Source organism: Tachysurus fulvidraco, chromosome 25, assembly GCF_022655615.1.
Source record: "Tachysurus fulvidraco isolate hzauxx_2018 chromosome 25, HZAU_PFXX_2.0, whole genome shotgun sequence".
NCBI lineage: Eukaryota > Metazoa > Chordata > Actinopteri > Siluriformes > Bagridae > Tachysurus > Tachysurus fulvidraco.
Genome location: NC_062542.1, coordinates 11,112,528 through 11,130,163, shown reverse-complemented (window position 1 = coordinate 11,130,163; position 17,636 = coordinate 11,112,528). Strand labels below are relative to the sequence as shown.

General features: G+C 35.0%; 1 protein-coding gene across 1 annotated transcript in view; it reads right to left on the bottom strand.

Annotated features, from left to right (window-relative positions):
- The window catches only part of LOC113657805 (contactin-associated protein-like 2), a 214,651-nt gene that overhangs the window by 27,762 nt on the left and 169,253 nt on the right, over nt 1-17,636 (bottom strand). Inside the window, exon 15 of the mRNA XM_027169891.2 lies at nt 16,779-16,906. Within this exon, the coding sequence (XP_027025692.2) occupies nt 16,779-16,906 (128 nt within the window). The remainder of the gene's footprint in view (nt 1-16,778; nt 16,907-17,636) is intronic.

Below are 17,636 nucleotides of genomic sequence, written 5' to 3'. Positions count from 1 at the left end.
CTACCTTTTCCGGATTGTCTGACTTGTCATTTTTGCCGAGAAGTGCGAAACACATTAAATTAGGATTTGTTAATGTGTTTTCGGATTTGTTAATTTGTTTTCGGATTTGTTAATGTGTTTTGCACTTTTTGGTGTGATAGACTTAATTAATTAATTAATTAATTAAATTAATTAATTAATTTGTTATTTACTTGTCAACATTTCTTTGACCTGCATCTTGTGATTTTGACCTTTCCTTAGAAATGGTAACTGTAAATATTCCCAGAAGCACAGAAACATAATACTGTATATATGTTGGCCCACTTTGTCAAGTTGTACAGTATATTTAAAAAACTCCAACACAGATGATAAATATCATACAGCTATAGAGAAAATAAATAAAGCATTTTTGGATCATGTTAACACACTACATCGCTGAAAAAGCCTTAAAAATGCATTTCTTTTCTTTTTTTTTACTGAACTCCCTAACAAACCTCTTGGTCATTACAATCCAACACTTTTAATTATATTATTTTTTGATTAATTATTTTGTTTAATTAAAGCAAGCTTCAGTTCTCCTCTTCTCGACTACAGTCCAAAAATCCTTGTTCATGTCAACAAAGAAAACTTTGCAATGATTTTCATATCAAAATATATTTATGAGTAGCCATATTAATTAAAAGTTTAGCACTGTATAAATCATTAGCTGCATCACTTTAGAAGGGAGAAATGTTGTGTCCTATCCTGTTACATCACAAAGTCTGAAATGAGCTTGAATGAAAATGATTAATGCTTAATCACAAAGCAAATATTCTTAAGCAAATTAATTACTTTGCCGAAGAAAAACAAAAGCTACTGTCTTGGCAATACCATCTGAAAGTGGGAAAGTAAACTTTCACTGACATAAATAACAAGGGTAGGCAGCGTTACATAACAACAATTAATGCATGAAGACAGACTACACATGGCATAATGATGGTGGGTCGGGGTGTTGAATGAGAAGGCTGAAACAAATTGCTGTTACTATTAGTAAAACATTATAGTTGAGCTTTATACAATTGGGGTCTCATTATAAGCATAAACTTAGGGCATTGAACGGACAATGTAAAATACAGTACAGATACTGTATATACAGTGGTTTGAAAAAGTGTTGGCCCCCTTCATGATTTTCTTTTCACGTTTGTCACACTTCATGTTGCGTTTGTCAAACTGCATGTTGCGTTTACTTGTGTTATCTTTGACAACACAAGTAAACGCAACATGCAGTTTTTAAATAAAGGTTTTTATTATTAAGGGAAAACAAAATTGAAACCCACATGGCCCTGTGTGAAAAATTATCTGACCCCCAAAGAACATCCAAAGAACTGCAGGCCTCACTCAGTTAAGGTCAGTGTTCATGACTTCACTATAAAAAAGCAACTGGACAAAAATGGATTGCATGGCAGAGTTCCAAGACAAAAATGAGCAAAAAGAACATAAAGGCTCGCCTCAGTTTTGCCAGAAAACATCTTGATGATCCCCAAGACTTTTGGGGAAATACACTGTGGACTGATGAGACAAAATTTGAACTTTTTTGGAAGGTGTGTGTCCCATTACATCTGTTGTAAAAGTAACACTGCATTTCAGAAAAAGAACATCATACCAACAGTAAAATGTGGTGGTGGTAGTGTGATGATCTAGGGCTGTTTTGCTACTCCAGGACCTGGAAGACTTGCTGTGATAAATGGAACCATGAATTCAGCTGTCTACCAAAAAATCCTGAAGGACAATGTGTGGCCATCTGTTCGTGACCTCAAGCTGAAGCGAACTTTGTTTCTGCAGCAGAACAATGATCCAAAACACACTAGCAAGTCCAATTCTGAATGGCTGAAGAAAAACAAAATGAAGACTTTGGAGTGGCCTAGTCAAAGTCCTGACCTGAATCCTATTGAGATGCTGTGGCATGACCTTAAAAAGGTGGTTCATGCTCAAAAACTCTCCAACGTGGCTGAGTGGACCAAAATTCCTCCACAGTGCTGTAACAGACTCATTTCAAGTTATCACAAACGCTTGATTGTAGTTCTTGCTGCTAAGGGTGTCCCAAGCAGTTATTAGGTTTAGGGGACAAACACTTTTTCACACATGGCCATGTGGGTTTGTATTTTGTTTTCCGTTAATAATAAAAACCTTCATTAAAAATTTAATCTTGTGTTTACTTGTGTTATCTTTGTCTAATATTTAAATTTGTTTGATGAAACAAACGTGCAAAAAAGTACAAAATCAGGAAGGGGGCAAACACTTTTTCACACCACTGTACAAGTGCATTATTCAACATCACACCATTTGATACAAGCAAAAAAATGTAACCTTAGAAATATTTATTTCTTTTTCTTGAAAGAGTAGGAGGGCTTTAAACTGTTTCTATAAGGCAGTAACATCTCCTTCCTCTTCTGTATGTGTCTTGCTTTCCTCACACTCAATTTAGTCCATTTAGTGCAGCAGGTCTTGACAAAATATAATCAGTGCTGCTTCTTGTTGCTCTTTCACAGAACCAGCAGGCGTCATTAAGAAACTGAAAGCTTTTACACCTTTCACATCTTTATTAGGGATTTTTTTTCAAGAATCACACAGAAAAGAACGGTCTTAGTAATGCAAAAAATAACATGATCAAATACACGTATACTGTATGCTGGCAATGAAAAGAAAATGAAAAGTGAAAATTAGTTTTCCGAGAGAAGGAACACAATATAATCATTACCTGAGGAAATACTTAATGAAATACTGTACATGGTACACGGTATACATAACATAAAGATTTTGGAAATAAGCTTTCTTTGGGTATATTAATGGAAATATTCAAACCAAACGAAGATAAAGTTTATAATTTCAATTATTACTCATTATAAATCTATAACTGTCAGGAGCTACTGGGACAGAGGGCATGCTGGCAGGTGTTTCACTACAGCCTGCTGTTTGTTGTCTTGTTCCTATTGTTTCCCTCTCCCACCTTGTCACCTGTTCACCATTTATTCCAATTTACTATCTGTTATATATAGCTTTTTTATACCTGTCTTAGTCAGTCATTGTTTTGTCTTTCTGTGATATGATGGGGTGCTGTTTTATATCCCAGGCCACTATGTGTTAGTCATTGTTTCATTAACCATGTTTCATTTTTTCATTTGCTTAATGTTCAAGTTTTGTTGTTGTGTTAGTTTTATTTTAGATTAAAATCCCATGTATGGGTCTGATTCTCAGTAATGCGGGCGATCGAGGACTACTGTGAAACTCTGGGTTCGATCTCTACGACATGTGACGTCTAGTGACCGTTACATTATCTTTAATTTGTATTGTTATTAAAGCACTAAAAGCAATAATAAAGCATAGCTAGCCTGTACAAGCTAGTAGTGGTAGTGTTAAGGTTACAGTTGTATGCTCACACCAGTTGAATCTACTAGTCATCGGCTGGAAAAAGAGAAAGCATGATCTAACTGGACATTTAATTTTTTTTAAATTGGAATTTTTTTATTTAAATTTATTCGTAACAAATAGGCTTCTAATCTTTTAAGTAGATCTTTATGCAGTTGGCAGCCAATAAAATTCCTTCACACTAATGATTCCACTAAAAAAATGCCAACATGCTGTCTGTCTGTAAGCTACAGCTACAAATGTAAATTTTAAATTGCAGCCTTTAGCATACTGACAGACAGGCTTTTCAGACGTCCCGCACATTCAATAATTTATATTACACTTTTGTAAAGACATGTATGTAGGTTGATTGGCATCTCTGGAAAATTGTCCGGAGTGTGTGAGTGAATGAGAGTGTGTGTGTGCCCTGCGATGGGTTGGCACTCCATCCAGGGTGTATCCTGCCTTGATGCCCGATGACGCCTGAGCTAGGAACAGGCTAACTGTTAGAGGTCTTCACGGGTCCACTTAGATCCGAAAACCCGAAGCCCGACCCGAGACCCGAGCGGGTTCGGGTCTAAAAGTTTCACGTGCGCCTCGGACACAGGTCGGGTATAATAATAGTGGCATCGGGTCTCGGGTAATTTAAAATAAATGTGTTTTTACTGAACGGACCCGAGTAGACCCGAACTACTGTATCTCACGTGTGTGCATCGACTCGAGTCCTTTTCCAACCGCTCCTCTGTTTGCCAAGTCGCTTGCGACATCGTGTGGCTAGCGGTAAGCTAATTTTCGTTGAAACAGACCTGTCAATCTTAAAAGTTAAAAGTGCTTCGGGTCACTTCGGGTCAGGTACATTTTTTTAGACCCGAGAAGACCTCTACTACCCGTGACCCGAGGTAGTTCGGATAAGCGGTAGAAAATGAATGAGTGAGTGAGTGTCTAGTGACTTAAACCAATCTAAAGTTGCAATGACTGCACAAATGCAGTCAATAAATAAATAAATAAATAAATCCGACTTGATTTGACACATATGTTTTTATGACACACATATGTTTGTAATATGACAAGCAAGTGTGTTTTGTGGCATTAAAAAGTTTGAGTTTATCTCATTAACCACAAACCCTTATGTTTGTAAAAACCACAAATGTGTGTAAAAACCACATAGACATAGACAGTATTGCGAAAAAATTAGGACACACTATTAAATATTAAGTTGTTTATTAAGAAATGTCAACATGTTAATTTCTGATCTTGTTTTAATTTGTACCTGTAGATGAAAGTGATATAACTGCTTGTAAACAACGGCAACCCAACCCCCCCCCCTCTTATTAAAGAAAAGAAAATTTCAACAAAATGAGTATTTCAACTGAGGAAAGAGTTAGGACACACTATGCCCTAATACCTAGTGTTTCCCCATTTTGCTGAAATAACATTAATGTGATGTTTCTTGTAGCCATTCACCAGTTTCTGAAACTTTCTGAAACCCCACTCCTCAATGCAGAATTCTTTCAGCGGTGTGATGTTTAAGGGAGTAGGCAAGGAAAATCCCTGTGTGTGCCAAAGCACTGTCCAAAGCACGTTATTCCAGAAGTCTTGGCCGTTGTCTCTGTTTTCTTTAGCAAACTTCCAGAAGTCTTGCCCTCATGTTTTTGTTAGACAGCAAAGGTTTCCTCCTTGCACACCTCCCATGATAATTAAAGTTGTGCAGTCTCTTTCTGATTGTAGATTCCTGCACTTTGACATCAACTGTAGCAAGAGCTTGCTGTAGGTCCCATGATGATATTTTAGGGTTTTTGGAGACTTCTTTGAGAATCTTACAGTCTGCTCTTGGGGTGAATTTGCTTGGATGTACCGACCTGGTCATGTTGGCCGTTGTTTTAAATATCCTTCACTTGTAAATGATTTTCCAGACATTACAAATCTGGTACTAGACTTATAAGCATTACCAATCTTCTTTCTGATGGCCTCAGAGATCTACAATTCAACTCACTTCAACAATTAAGAGCAAACCAAACCACATATCCTTACTTTTTACTCACAAGAAATTAGATTTTTTTTAAAACTTACATTTTGCAGATCATTTAAACTATTATGTCCTAGTTTTTTCACATGACTTTATATTTTAGACCACAGGTATAAAAGATAATTTAAAAATGTAAGATATTAAAAATTTAAAAATTCTAATTTAAATCCAGAATTTCTTCAAAGCTGCTTATTGACAATGTTGATTGTTAAAAATCTACACAAATAAAATGGAATTTATTTGGATTACTATGAATAACATTTGGGTAAATGCTTCTTCAAACAATTTACGCTTAAATCCGTTCATATCCAGCTTGAAAAATTAGGCTGAAATTACTAGTGTAAATCTCTAAGAACAGTTCAACATTACAACATTACCTGGATTCGCACCATTCCCATTAATCAATAAAAAGTGAAAAGTATGTGAAAATAATAGTGAATCTGAAACTTAAAAACTGCTTCTGCATGTAACACAGTGTTACTACACATGAAAACGTGCCAGGGTTCCAACACTCACTGTGGGCTGTAATCAGAGTCAGTGACTGCAGTCCAAAAATGATTCAGGCCGTAGTCAGGGCCAGGTTACACAGCTGTTGCAGTCGATTTTCAATGCTAGCTGTTCAGATGCAAATTATCTGAGTGTACACTAGGTCACAGCTTTAAAGCTGCCAGAATTTATTCAGCAGAAAAATCGCTCAAGCTGGTATTGCACAAGAAAAATGGGCTCAAGTCCAGATACAAAATTGTGCATAATTGTGCCCTGCGTGCATAAGTCTTGTGTTACGGCTAATCTTTGAATACAGATGTGTGCAATTTTGATATTTAACCTTTTTACCTGTACACTGGTGTTTCAATCAGTATAAACAAATGAATTATTATATCACTGCACATCTGAGCTAAAATTAGCCAGGATACGGTTGGGTTTTGACATTCTAACCTCTATCGGGAAAACAAACACTTGGGACACCTTAGAGAGCAGTAATAGGTTTGATATGACCATCTACTTTGATGACATTTGTGTGAAAATTTTTCTTTTTCTTTCTTTTTTTTTTTTTTGGAACTATTTCTATATATAAAATATTGTCCCTGGTAGTCTAGTTAAAAACAAGAAAAACTACAAATTCTTAAAGTGTTTTCATTCAAGAGTCAATAACTATGGAGCGTGACATGACAAGGTTCTTCAATGCTAAATATGGACACAACAAAGGAGGAAATTCCACTTCCAAAGAGAGTTAAATACCAGTACATGCACGTAAGTCTTTTTTGTCAAACAGATATAAAACCAAACTCTAATGCTGTTTTCTGTTGTTTCATTGTCAGAAATGAGTAAGAAGAATCAAGTAAGGTTAAAACCAGGAATCCATGTGAATCCATGTAGAATCCATTCCTTATACCTAATCCGATAGTGTTATCTGTCTGGGTTTGTTTGAACATATGTCCAAGAATTGTTAAAGATGTTTTTGACTATTTTTTACACTTGCTGGCCATTTTAGAAACAAGCACTGACCTTTAAGACTCAGGGGATAAAAACAAAGCATAAAAAGCAAAACAAAAGAGACATTTGAGAGGTTGCCTTTGTGGATTTAAAAGTTCAGAGACTGTTCAGAAATGGAGAATTGTGCTTCTCAGAAACTCTGCTAATGACAAGTCGATGTTCTTCATTCCTTTTACATCTACTAAAAGGTCACTCGCATCATCTGAGGTTCTAAGATTCACAAGTTCTCCAGATGCTCCCAACTGTCTATAGTACATCATTAGAAAAGGTCATTTTTTGAACAAAGTGTTCAAATATTAACCAAGACAATAAGTATAGGACATCTAAGGTTTTTAAACAAGCAACACAGAAATAATATATAATGTAATATATCATAGGCTGTTGTCTACGAACTAAGGAAAGGCAACCAGCAGATATGGCAGCGCCAATAAACTTGAAACTCCCATTTCCCAAAGCTGACTGTTCCAATCAAATGCTCAAATAACCAGTAGCATAAACAGAGGATTGATTTTTATATTAGTTCATCTCTCCCTGAGAGATATTCTACAGATGCAAACTGATTAAAAGTTCAGAGGTATGTGACATGAGCTACATGTACCCATAAAATGGCTTCAGTCTTCATGGAATGATTTTATATAATGTTTGACTGATATCCACAACAGCTGATTCCCACAACAGCCAATAACTCAAAAGTAAAAGTGTAAAGTTTCTCACTGTCAGTTTGCCCAAAGTGACTTTTAGGTATTTGTGTGCTCCTTGGACTGGTACTTGGCTGTGGGTGATTAGCAGAGGTGTGAAATTCTTGAGTATCTATCGCACGTATTATTTTGTCTTATTTATACAGATAAGACAAAATAATATGGATTTATATTGGATATAGAGATCCAAAAAAACGTCTTGCATTTTACTGCTTACTTTTTATTACAGTAATTATTATAGTAACCATTGTGTTATCCACCCAATGACTGTATACTATATATTATGCAAATGTATTAATTCAGCATCATATCAAATCATGTTAATCAATTTAGAGAATAAATGTCGTCTTTACAAACCTCTTGTTACACAATGTATTTACCGCTGTTGCTATCTGTATGCATCCAAACATGTATAAGCCACTTCACTTCTGTGTTCATCTTGGGCCATACTTCAGTAAAAATATTTAAATATTTTGGACTAAGAAAAGCTAGAACCAGGAATAACTGTAAAAAAGCATTCATATTATCATTTTGAGATCGAATCCTGATGACGCAGACATCCAGGAGGCCAAGGGTGCAAATTCAGCCATGCTCTCAGGGAGGAAGAAAGGCGTACACTCTCCCCTGTCAATCATGGCAACGCTATCCAATCATGGGCCCCTGAAATGATGTGCTCATGGGCTTTGGAGAAGGCTACCTGATTGGTAGCAATCATGTGATAAAGAAGAGATGCCTGATGGGACGAAATCGGCCAGCATTAAATTATGGAGAAAACGGGGTCAGTATTCATAAAGATTCTATGAATGATCTGATAGAGCTCCTAATTTAGCTTAAAAATGTCTAACAATGAATCTTAGCTTAAGAGTGATTCAGTAAAAATCTCAGAGCAACACTGAACAAGGAAAAATACAAAAACTTTTATTTTAGAGAAGAGGCGGGGCTGACCCTGTTATAAGGTATGGCACATTCTTTTGAAGACTGGGATTGGTGGTCGAATTAAAAAAAAAAAAGAATTAAATCTGGTCTAGTATAAGCTTTCACGTTGTCTTTTTATTAAGATATTCGAGACTATATCGTGTAGGCATTACGTTTGTGGTCGATCATATTAGAGATGTGCTAACATCTGTATGTTGCAAATGGAATAATGTAATGTAAATGTAAATGTAAACATCTTTAGCAAAAAAACAAGCAAAATATCGACTAGTTAAATATCTACAGTAAATTTTTGCAAATTATTGATTCAAGTTTTCAAACTGCATTTCTTCTAAGGAAGAAACTAGACACCAGGGCCCGTATTCATGAAAAGTCTTAGTGTAAAGTGTTGCTCCTAGTGAGAAAATTCTAAGAAAATTCTTCGAAATGTGGGCTTTTAACTTCAAATTAGGGAGAAGATCCTTATAAAGATAGATTAGAACCAGATCAAATTCTAACTAACTAAAAAAAAAAATATTTACATATATGACTTGAGATTAATTCATTAGCAAATGGCACGGAATATATATATATACTGTGTATATATGTGTATATATGTGTGTGTGTGTGTATATATATATATATATATATATATATATATATATATATATATATATTTATATATATACGTATATATATATATATATACGTATATATATATATATATATATATATATATATATATATATATATATATATATATATATATATATATATAGTATAGTGTATAACCAACACACAGAAAATGAACAATGTGTTCAGGCAACGTGTTCGAGTATAGTTACTTTAAAATGAATATCATCTTCTAATAGATAGAAATAAGATTTATTTTTCACATGAAAACACAATTTAATTTCATCCTAAAAACCTATTTTGTGCTTTAAATCTTTATTGCATGTAAAACTTTTTGACTTTCACTTAAATACACTTTTGGTTGAATCCCTCCACTTTTATTGAGTCTCTCTATATGTACATTACTGTATCTCTACTTCTTTACTACATAATTATCAATTCTTGTTACTGGTTGTTTGGTACCATTCCTCTCTCTAGTGATTCACTCTGTACTTAATGCAGCTATTTGACACAGGGCAATAAAGTTAAAGTTCGAAATGCACTGGGATTTTGTTAGTCACTAGAGAATGGTACTCTGATTCGCAGCATAGCTAGCAGGGAATATAGAGTGTAGACACAAAGTACTGCAGTAAGTGCCTCATATTTAAGGAAAAATATGAATATGTTCTCTAGACAAAATTGGTCTCTTTATCCTAATTTTTTTCATCAGTTGACTTAAAAAGAACCTCTGGCACAAACAGCTTTCAAGTTAGGCTTTAATTCATGAGACTGTCATCCATTATGTCAGCTGTGTGTGTCTTACTTTATTGAGAGCTTATCAGCTGCTGTTTTGCTCAGTTTGGATGATGCCTCATAACGTTTCTTCCTACCGAATACACTGAGGGAAAAAAAACTTGTGAGATAACCAGTAATGGCTAGCGGGTATCTGTAGATTTCAGACAGCTTCCACACACTACTAAACATGCGCCTCTCTGTCAAATGTCTGCTCTCGGAACACAACCATTTATTATAATCAAAAACTTACACACACACACACACACACACACACACACACACACACACACACACACACACACACACACACACACACACACACACACACACAAAGAATATTATTATTCAGTGTATTTCTTTCAACCTAATCTACATCCACTGTGTCTGTAATGTTTCTGCATTTAAAAATAACTGTTTCCTTTTTCCTAACAATTTGCTAACCTTATTTTCCTCAGACTCAGTAACAAATGAAGTCGAAACGGTGTTTTAATTATTGTTAGAAGACATGAATATATAAACGTTATGTAAATATAGATGAATATAAATGTAAAAATGAAAACTGAGACTATGACAAATAGTTCCCTGTGCTGTTTCATCCACTTCGGCACATACAGTAAAAATAATTCTGCCTACTTGTTTTTTTTTTAAGCTTTTGTGGTATCTAGTGTTATACGGCTACAGATGTGGTACAGAGATTAGTTTGGCGTCTTTAAAACAGTTTGGCTTTCTTTAAAACAGTTCAGCATGATTGCTATTTCAAGAGCACATGGGTCAAATTGGAATCTTGTACACAAATGTTCTTGCTAATGTGTGTGCTAATCTTATAGATTACAACCACAAGTACAACCTTGTAAATGATTTAAGTATACTGTTATTTTGACTGCAAGAGCAGACAAAAGTTAAACAAGGAAGATCCAGAAAAAAGGGAGAGTCCTCACACTCTGTATTTCTCCAGCTGACAAAACTAAGGCTCATTTATAGAGTGACACTTCCACTAAGGAAAATGGATGTTAAACTAAATACAAATTCTGATTTATCTGATCCAGTACAGCTGAGGTCATGATACTGGGAATTAAGCCATTTGCCACTTCGTGTAGCATGAATTTGCATAAACAAGAGTCAATCACAGGATCAGAGGATGTCCATAAACTACCATCAATCACGGAGAAGGTTCCCACATGCTTAATGGAAATTGATTAGGAGATCTAACAGTGAGAGCAGCTGATCCTGAGACTTTTATTTCTTCCTCTTGCACCAGTCCATTTTGCATTCCTGTGTAGTTAAGCTAGGTTTAATGAGAGGAGAAGATTTATTTCTGGCAGATTTAAACTCTAGAAAATGAGACGCCTCTGGAGAAAAGATCTTAGGTAAGATTAGTAGCATTTCCTAATGCCTGTTATAGAGCTTGCTATGTATGTATGAACCGTGGAAATGTTCTTTGTTTTTCTTCAGGTGATCAGGACTCACTTAATACCACTGGACACCTGGCTGAATTGAAATACTTATAGCAGCAGAATATTATTATTCATTTTATTATTTTATCTCTTTCTATTTTTTTATAACTGATAAGATACTTAATTTAAAAATAAGGATTTTGAATTTTTTTTTAGAATTCAAAGAACACTTTGAATATTCAACTTATATTCTGACATAAATCATCCTATCAACTGATTCACAACATCTGGACAATGGACAAGTCTGAAATTACTGTAGACCTAATCATTATCTTAAAAAAACTTTTTGTTTTGTTTTGCTGCTAAAAAAAACCCCTAGAATTTTATTTAATTTTTTTGATTGTGACATGAATTTGTTTAGAATGCCACAAGTATGGCCAAAAATTGTAACATGAAGCTACAGAAAGAAACAAAACATAGCCACTTGAAATTTTTTAATTCTAGCCATAAAAAAGTATTAATAGTAAGCATTAGAAGTAAGTGTTTTCATGTTTATTAGTTGCCTCTCCAAAACTTTATAAGTCAGGAATTTTACGTTTTCATGTTTTATTCGAATAACCCTGATCTACTAAACCCCAACGATCTTAAAATATTGATTTATTGTTTGTACATACACTGGGTAATGACACTGACCTGACTATTTGTGAACAGGATATTAATTCCCGGTGTAAGTCCAAATGACTTTACTTGGATCTAACAGAGAGCTCTGTGAGCGTTAGTACTAATATTTTATCGCAGTCAGCAACTTGAGTCACTTCGCCATTACATCTCTTGATACAACCCAAATGCTAATTATTTAATAATGAGAAGCCTATTTTCATCCCAAGCATCAGAACATTTTATCAGTCATAGAAACCATTCAGATGTGAAATGTCAAATATGGTGTAATGTAAAGAATATGATTTATATGATTGAACATATCAGTAAAGCATCACTGAAATTATGAGTGGAAATTCTTCCATAAATCCTACCCGATGCTAAGGTTAATAATACAAACTGGTGAACAATTACATTACTTAATTACTTCAGGGTTATTGATCTTAATTTTCCAACAGCAAGCCTATCAGAACCCATTGAAGCCCATATGTGCAGCATCATTAAATCGTATTAAATGATCATTTGTCTGCTATCTTTATTCGATCTCTCAGACATTAATGAAAATTAATTACTTTACCTAGCAGGAAATGGCTTTAGCCTAATTATCCTAAAGTGACACAGCCATAAATCATCTTGTATTTCTCATATCAGTGAAGTGCTAAATCTTTAACTTCTATATCTTTAAGGACAAATGAGACAAATGAGAACTCTGAATCAGAACAGCTTCTACAAATTAATAGTAATTGTCCTTCACTGGAATGTAACATTGCACATTGGCTAAATGACTGGTAAAGTCCTTATATTTACAGTAGGCATGCTAGTCTCTCTATTTTGTTTTTGGAGATTATTTTATTTTTTACCTTAGAAATATTGCCAAGCTAAGAAACATCCTAACTGTATTTGATGCTGAGAAGTTAGTTCATGCATTCATGACCTCCAGATTGGACTATTGTAATACATTACTAGGTGGTAATTTTTGGATGCATTTTTAATAACCAGACTACAGTTAGTCCAAAATGCAGCTGCCAGAGTTCTTACCAGGACAAGAAAATCTAAACATATAAACCCAATTCTATTGTCTCTACACTGGCTAGCTGTTAAGTTAAGAATTAATAACAAACTGCCGTTATTTACTTACAAATATCTCTTAATGGTTTCGCGCCTATGTATCTAACAATTCTTCTAACACGCCATAATCCTTCACGCTTTATGAGATCACAAGACTTAGGAACTTGGTAGTTCCCAGAATATCAAAATCGACTAAAGGTGGTAGGGCGTTTTCGTATTTAGCTTCCAAACTTTGGAATAGTCTTCCTGACAGAGTTCGGGGACACACTTTCCCAGTTTAAATGTAGATTTAAAGGCTATCTCTTTAGTCAGATGTACACATAATACTTCCCATAATCTTGTACTCTAGTACATGCACATTATCATCTAGTGCTGGCTAATATTATGAACAGCAGCTACGCTAATCCCGCTCCACTGCTTCTCTCTTTCTACCCATCCTGAGGCATCCAGAATTTGTACCGGCTCCGATTGTCTTTCGTGCCGTGAAGATTTTGGACCTCCACTGAGATGAGGCCAACCATGTGAGGATCCTGAGACATCTAGAGATGTACCAGCTCCACAACTCTGCTTCATGATATATTTGGACATTCTAAGAGGAGATGCCAACTACATGTGGTCTTTAAGGACAACAACCTCCTCATCAATACAAAATTTGTCAGACTGTATATTAAATTAGGAAATATTTATAATCATACCATCCAGTGTCACCCAAATGAGGATGAGGTTCCCTTTTGAGTCTGGTTCCTCTCAAGGTTTCTTCCTTTACCATTCAAGGGAGTTTTTCCTCCCCACAGTCACCTCAGTCTTGATCATTAAGGATAAATACAAACACATTTAAATATATCTAATATTAATCTTGAATTTTTGTATTATATTAATCTTTATATTAACCTTTTGTTTTAAGTTTATGTTCTGTAAAGCTGCTTTCAGACTACGTCAATTGTTAAAAGCGCTATGCAGATAATTAGAATTAGAATTATAATGCATATGATGTTTGATGTGAACATTATCTGAAACTTTTGCCTGGATTGGCATGATTTTAAGCATTGAGTTGCTTTTACATGACTGGTTCATTAGATACTTGCATGAATGTGTAGGGTGTTTCTTTTAAAAGTGGCCCCTAAATGTACATAATCATATATCAGTGTAGAAATCTATAAAAATATTTAGCTAAATGTGTTTATACTGTAGTTCTAAAGAATTTTACATTTGGCAAAAAATAAACTAAATCCAGTAGAAGTAATCCTGTTGAAATATGGGACTATGCATTAGCCATAGTAAGGCTTCAAGCATTAATCTGCACATGGACTGCTCTTTTCCCACCTCAGCTTCATAAATAAATAAGGTGATGAATACACAATAACAGTTTCAAGCCAATAGGTCAGCGCAGTCATTTTTCATATAGTCGCTTGAGGCACATAGGACCATAATGAAAATCTCTAGAGACTCAGATCTCCTCTAAGAGGATTCCAGTGGCTTTAGGTCTAATGTATAACACAGCTGCAAACACCCAAGTGCAAAGGAGGTAGGAGAGTTTAATCAGAAATGTAATGAAGACTGATTCTCCAACATGGCTGTGCATGATCTGAAATTACTTTTGTCCTTTTTTTTCTACCACAGGTGTGAACGAGGGAAAAAAGTGAACGTGAAAAAATATACTGGAAGAATTTAGCCTTACATTCTTACTGAACAGGTGACTGCAATTAAATGCAGCTAATCTGAATAATAAGCCCAAAGTAATTAACAGGAATAATGAGGCATGAAAACACATTTCATGCAGTGATGAAACCAGTGGGATGATTAGGCACCGTGCTTGTGCAGTCGCTTCCGGTCTGGCAGCTGTACGGATTCACACTGTTGCTGGTGTTGAAAATATTCAGGATTTTAAAATGCACTCTGTGCTTCCACACATAAAACAGCACATATATCATTCCTGAGTTAGCATTGTTCCTTCTTTCATAACTTCTACGTCCATGTTTTGCCATTAAAACCGCCGGCGGCTTTAGCATTTTCTTCTCTTCTAACTTTTCCGTGGTGTTCTGAGAATCTTTTGTTCTTTCTTTTTGCCATTTGTTTAAACTCAAACAGACACGTAAACACTTTCTCAGGTCTTAAGGGTCATGGGAAAACTTGTTTATTTTTTGTTGTGTTTGATTTTTTTTTGTTTATTACAAAATATCCCCAGACTTTAATGTCAGAGAATCGTGTATGACTGCAAAGTTTAGACACATGAAAACCCCTGGAGAATGCAAACTTTTTTCCATTTTTTCCCTAAAGACTATTGATTTATTCAACAGCACACTGAAATCACTGCAAATGAAATAATCAAATTAATGGCTAGAGTCTGATTAAATAATAATGATACACAACATATATCAGTATCATTCATTTTATTATTTTTATATGTTTAGAATTTTATATTTGATTTTATTTACAGCTGTTCCAATGCCTATTATTCAAAGGGCTAAAGTTTGTGTGTCTATATATTACAGTCATTCTACAAATATATAGAAATCTGTGATGTTTAAAAGATACTGCTGTACGTTGTGGACCAGTATATGGTCATCACTCATTATAGTGTAACAAGACTTTATTATACTTATTGCCATTCTCACTCACTCGCTCACTGACTCTCTTATTCACTCACTGACTCTCTTACTCACTCACTGACTCTCTTACTCACTCACTGACTCTTTTACTCACTCAATGACTTTCTCACTCACTCACTGACTCTCTTACTCACTTAATCCTGATTCTCAGAACACTGAACCCAAGGCAGGAATACACACTGGACAGGATACCAGTCAATTGAAGTGTACCATGCGCACACATTCTCACCTAGGGGCAATTTATCTTAGTTCACCTACTGGCATATTTTTTGGGGGAATGTTAGAGACAACATGAGGAGAACAAGCACAAAAACAATTGTTACTATATAGAGAGGGCTATTTTCAAATCGGTCTAATAAAAAAATCTTTTCTTAAGAAGGTATTAAGATTTCTTCTGTAATATTGAGTGCCACAGAGCTGGATTCTATGGATAGACCAGCTGGTGTCTTTTTAGCAGACTGCAGCATCCCTTGTTCATAGCAGAAAAGGAAATTCTTGCTGTATTAGTCCAGTATTATCCAAGAGGCAGCGGATGGCTTTTAAAAACTACAAAGTCATGCTTATGACATTTTAAGATATGAAGAGTTTCACTCTAGGGCATTTCGCTAATATCCTTAAGAAGTTTAGCACTTCATGAGCTCTTTGTTCAGCTGAGGCAGGTCTGCTGTTAATCTCTGTGATTACTTGTAGCTTAGCCAGTTGAAGAGTAATACTGCTCTTATACTCTGCAAGATTTTAAGTTCAAGTTAAACAAGGTTAAAGGTATACTTGTTTAACCCGAAATAAATTTGAAAGATATACTTGTTTAACCTGGCACAAGTTTTAGATTTAAAGTTTAGATTAAAGTTTTTTTTCGCATTTTTGGAGTAACATATTATAGTATATCTGCAGTTCTTTGGTTAATATTTAGATTCTGTTGTTCTTATATACAGCAACATACATCAAAGTGATTTTGATCCAAAATGCAAAAATGCAAAATGATTAATGATTTTTATAATCTTATTAAAAACATTTCACTGCCTTGGTTAATAATCTTTATTCTTCAAAATGTTGATGTTAGGTGCAAGGACTCCTTATATACTGTAGATGTTCACACAATAGCGTGTATTTGCATTTATACTGCATTTAAAATGTAAAGAAAGAAACTCACGGTCTCCATGACACTGTAGAGCTCCCACAGTGAGCTTGGCCTCCGATCCAGCTCGATTTGTGTCCCCTACAGCCACCTGACTCACAGGTAAGTGGTCCTTATAGACCAGAAGCCCAGAGTCTTCACGCCTGTAAAGAAGAAAAAGTGCCACATTAATGGTAACTGGTAAGAAGGATTGTTTGCCCCCATTCAATAATATTGCAAACTCCAACCATTTTTCACCATTAAAATTTCTATATGACTGACATTATAGCTGTGCAGTTTTTGTGACATCTATAACTGTCTAAGTGTATATCTTTAGATGCTCCATTTTGTGTATCCCTATTGATTTTTTAAGTGCTCCTAATTGCAGACTGACCTTTTACCGGCAGTAAGTGCAACAACAGAAAATCACAGGGAACAAATATGAATGTGTCTATTATAAGAAATCAAACAGACATTTTTTGCAGCATTAAACATGCAATGTTAATGATTTACAACCATGTGTATGAGTTAATAACATGGCACCATTTAGTCTTAATCTGAAGTTTTGAGACCATTTTAGGTCAAATTGTGTCCCAGAAATCAGAACCAGGGTCTGAATAGTACAGATGGCTGGTCTCCTAGATGAGCCAAATATAAAATAATAAAAAAAACAACTTTTCTTTTTCCCCTCTCTTCTCTTGTGGGATCCACTGTTATGTTTAGAATTAAAAGATATTCTGCTACCTTTTGCCTAATTAGGATGATGGGGTGCTGCACCATTAGAAATAAATTACTTTAAACAAAGCAAAGTGGTGTAATTGGGCCATTAGTGACCTCTAGCTCACCTGATGAGACCAGGAAACACGAACAAGAAGTAATAAGGACTACAGAGCA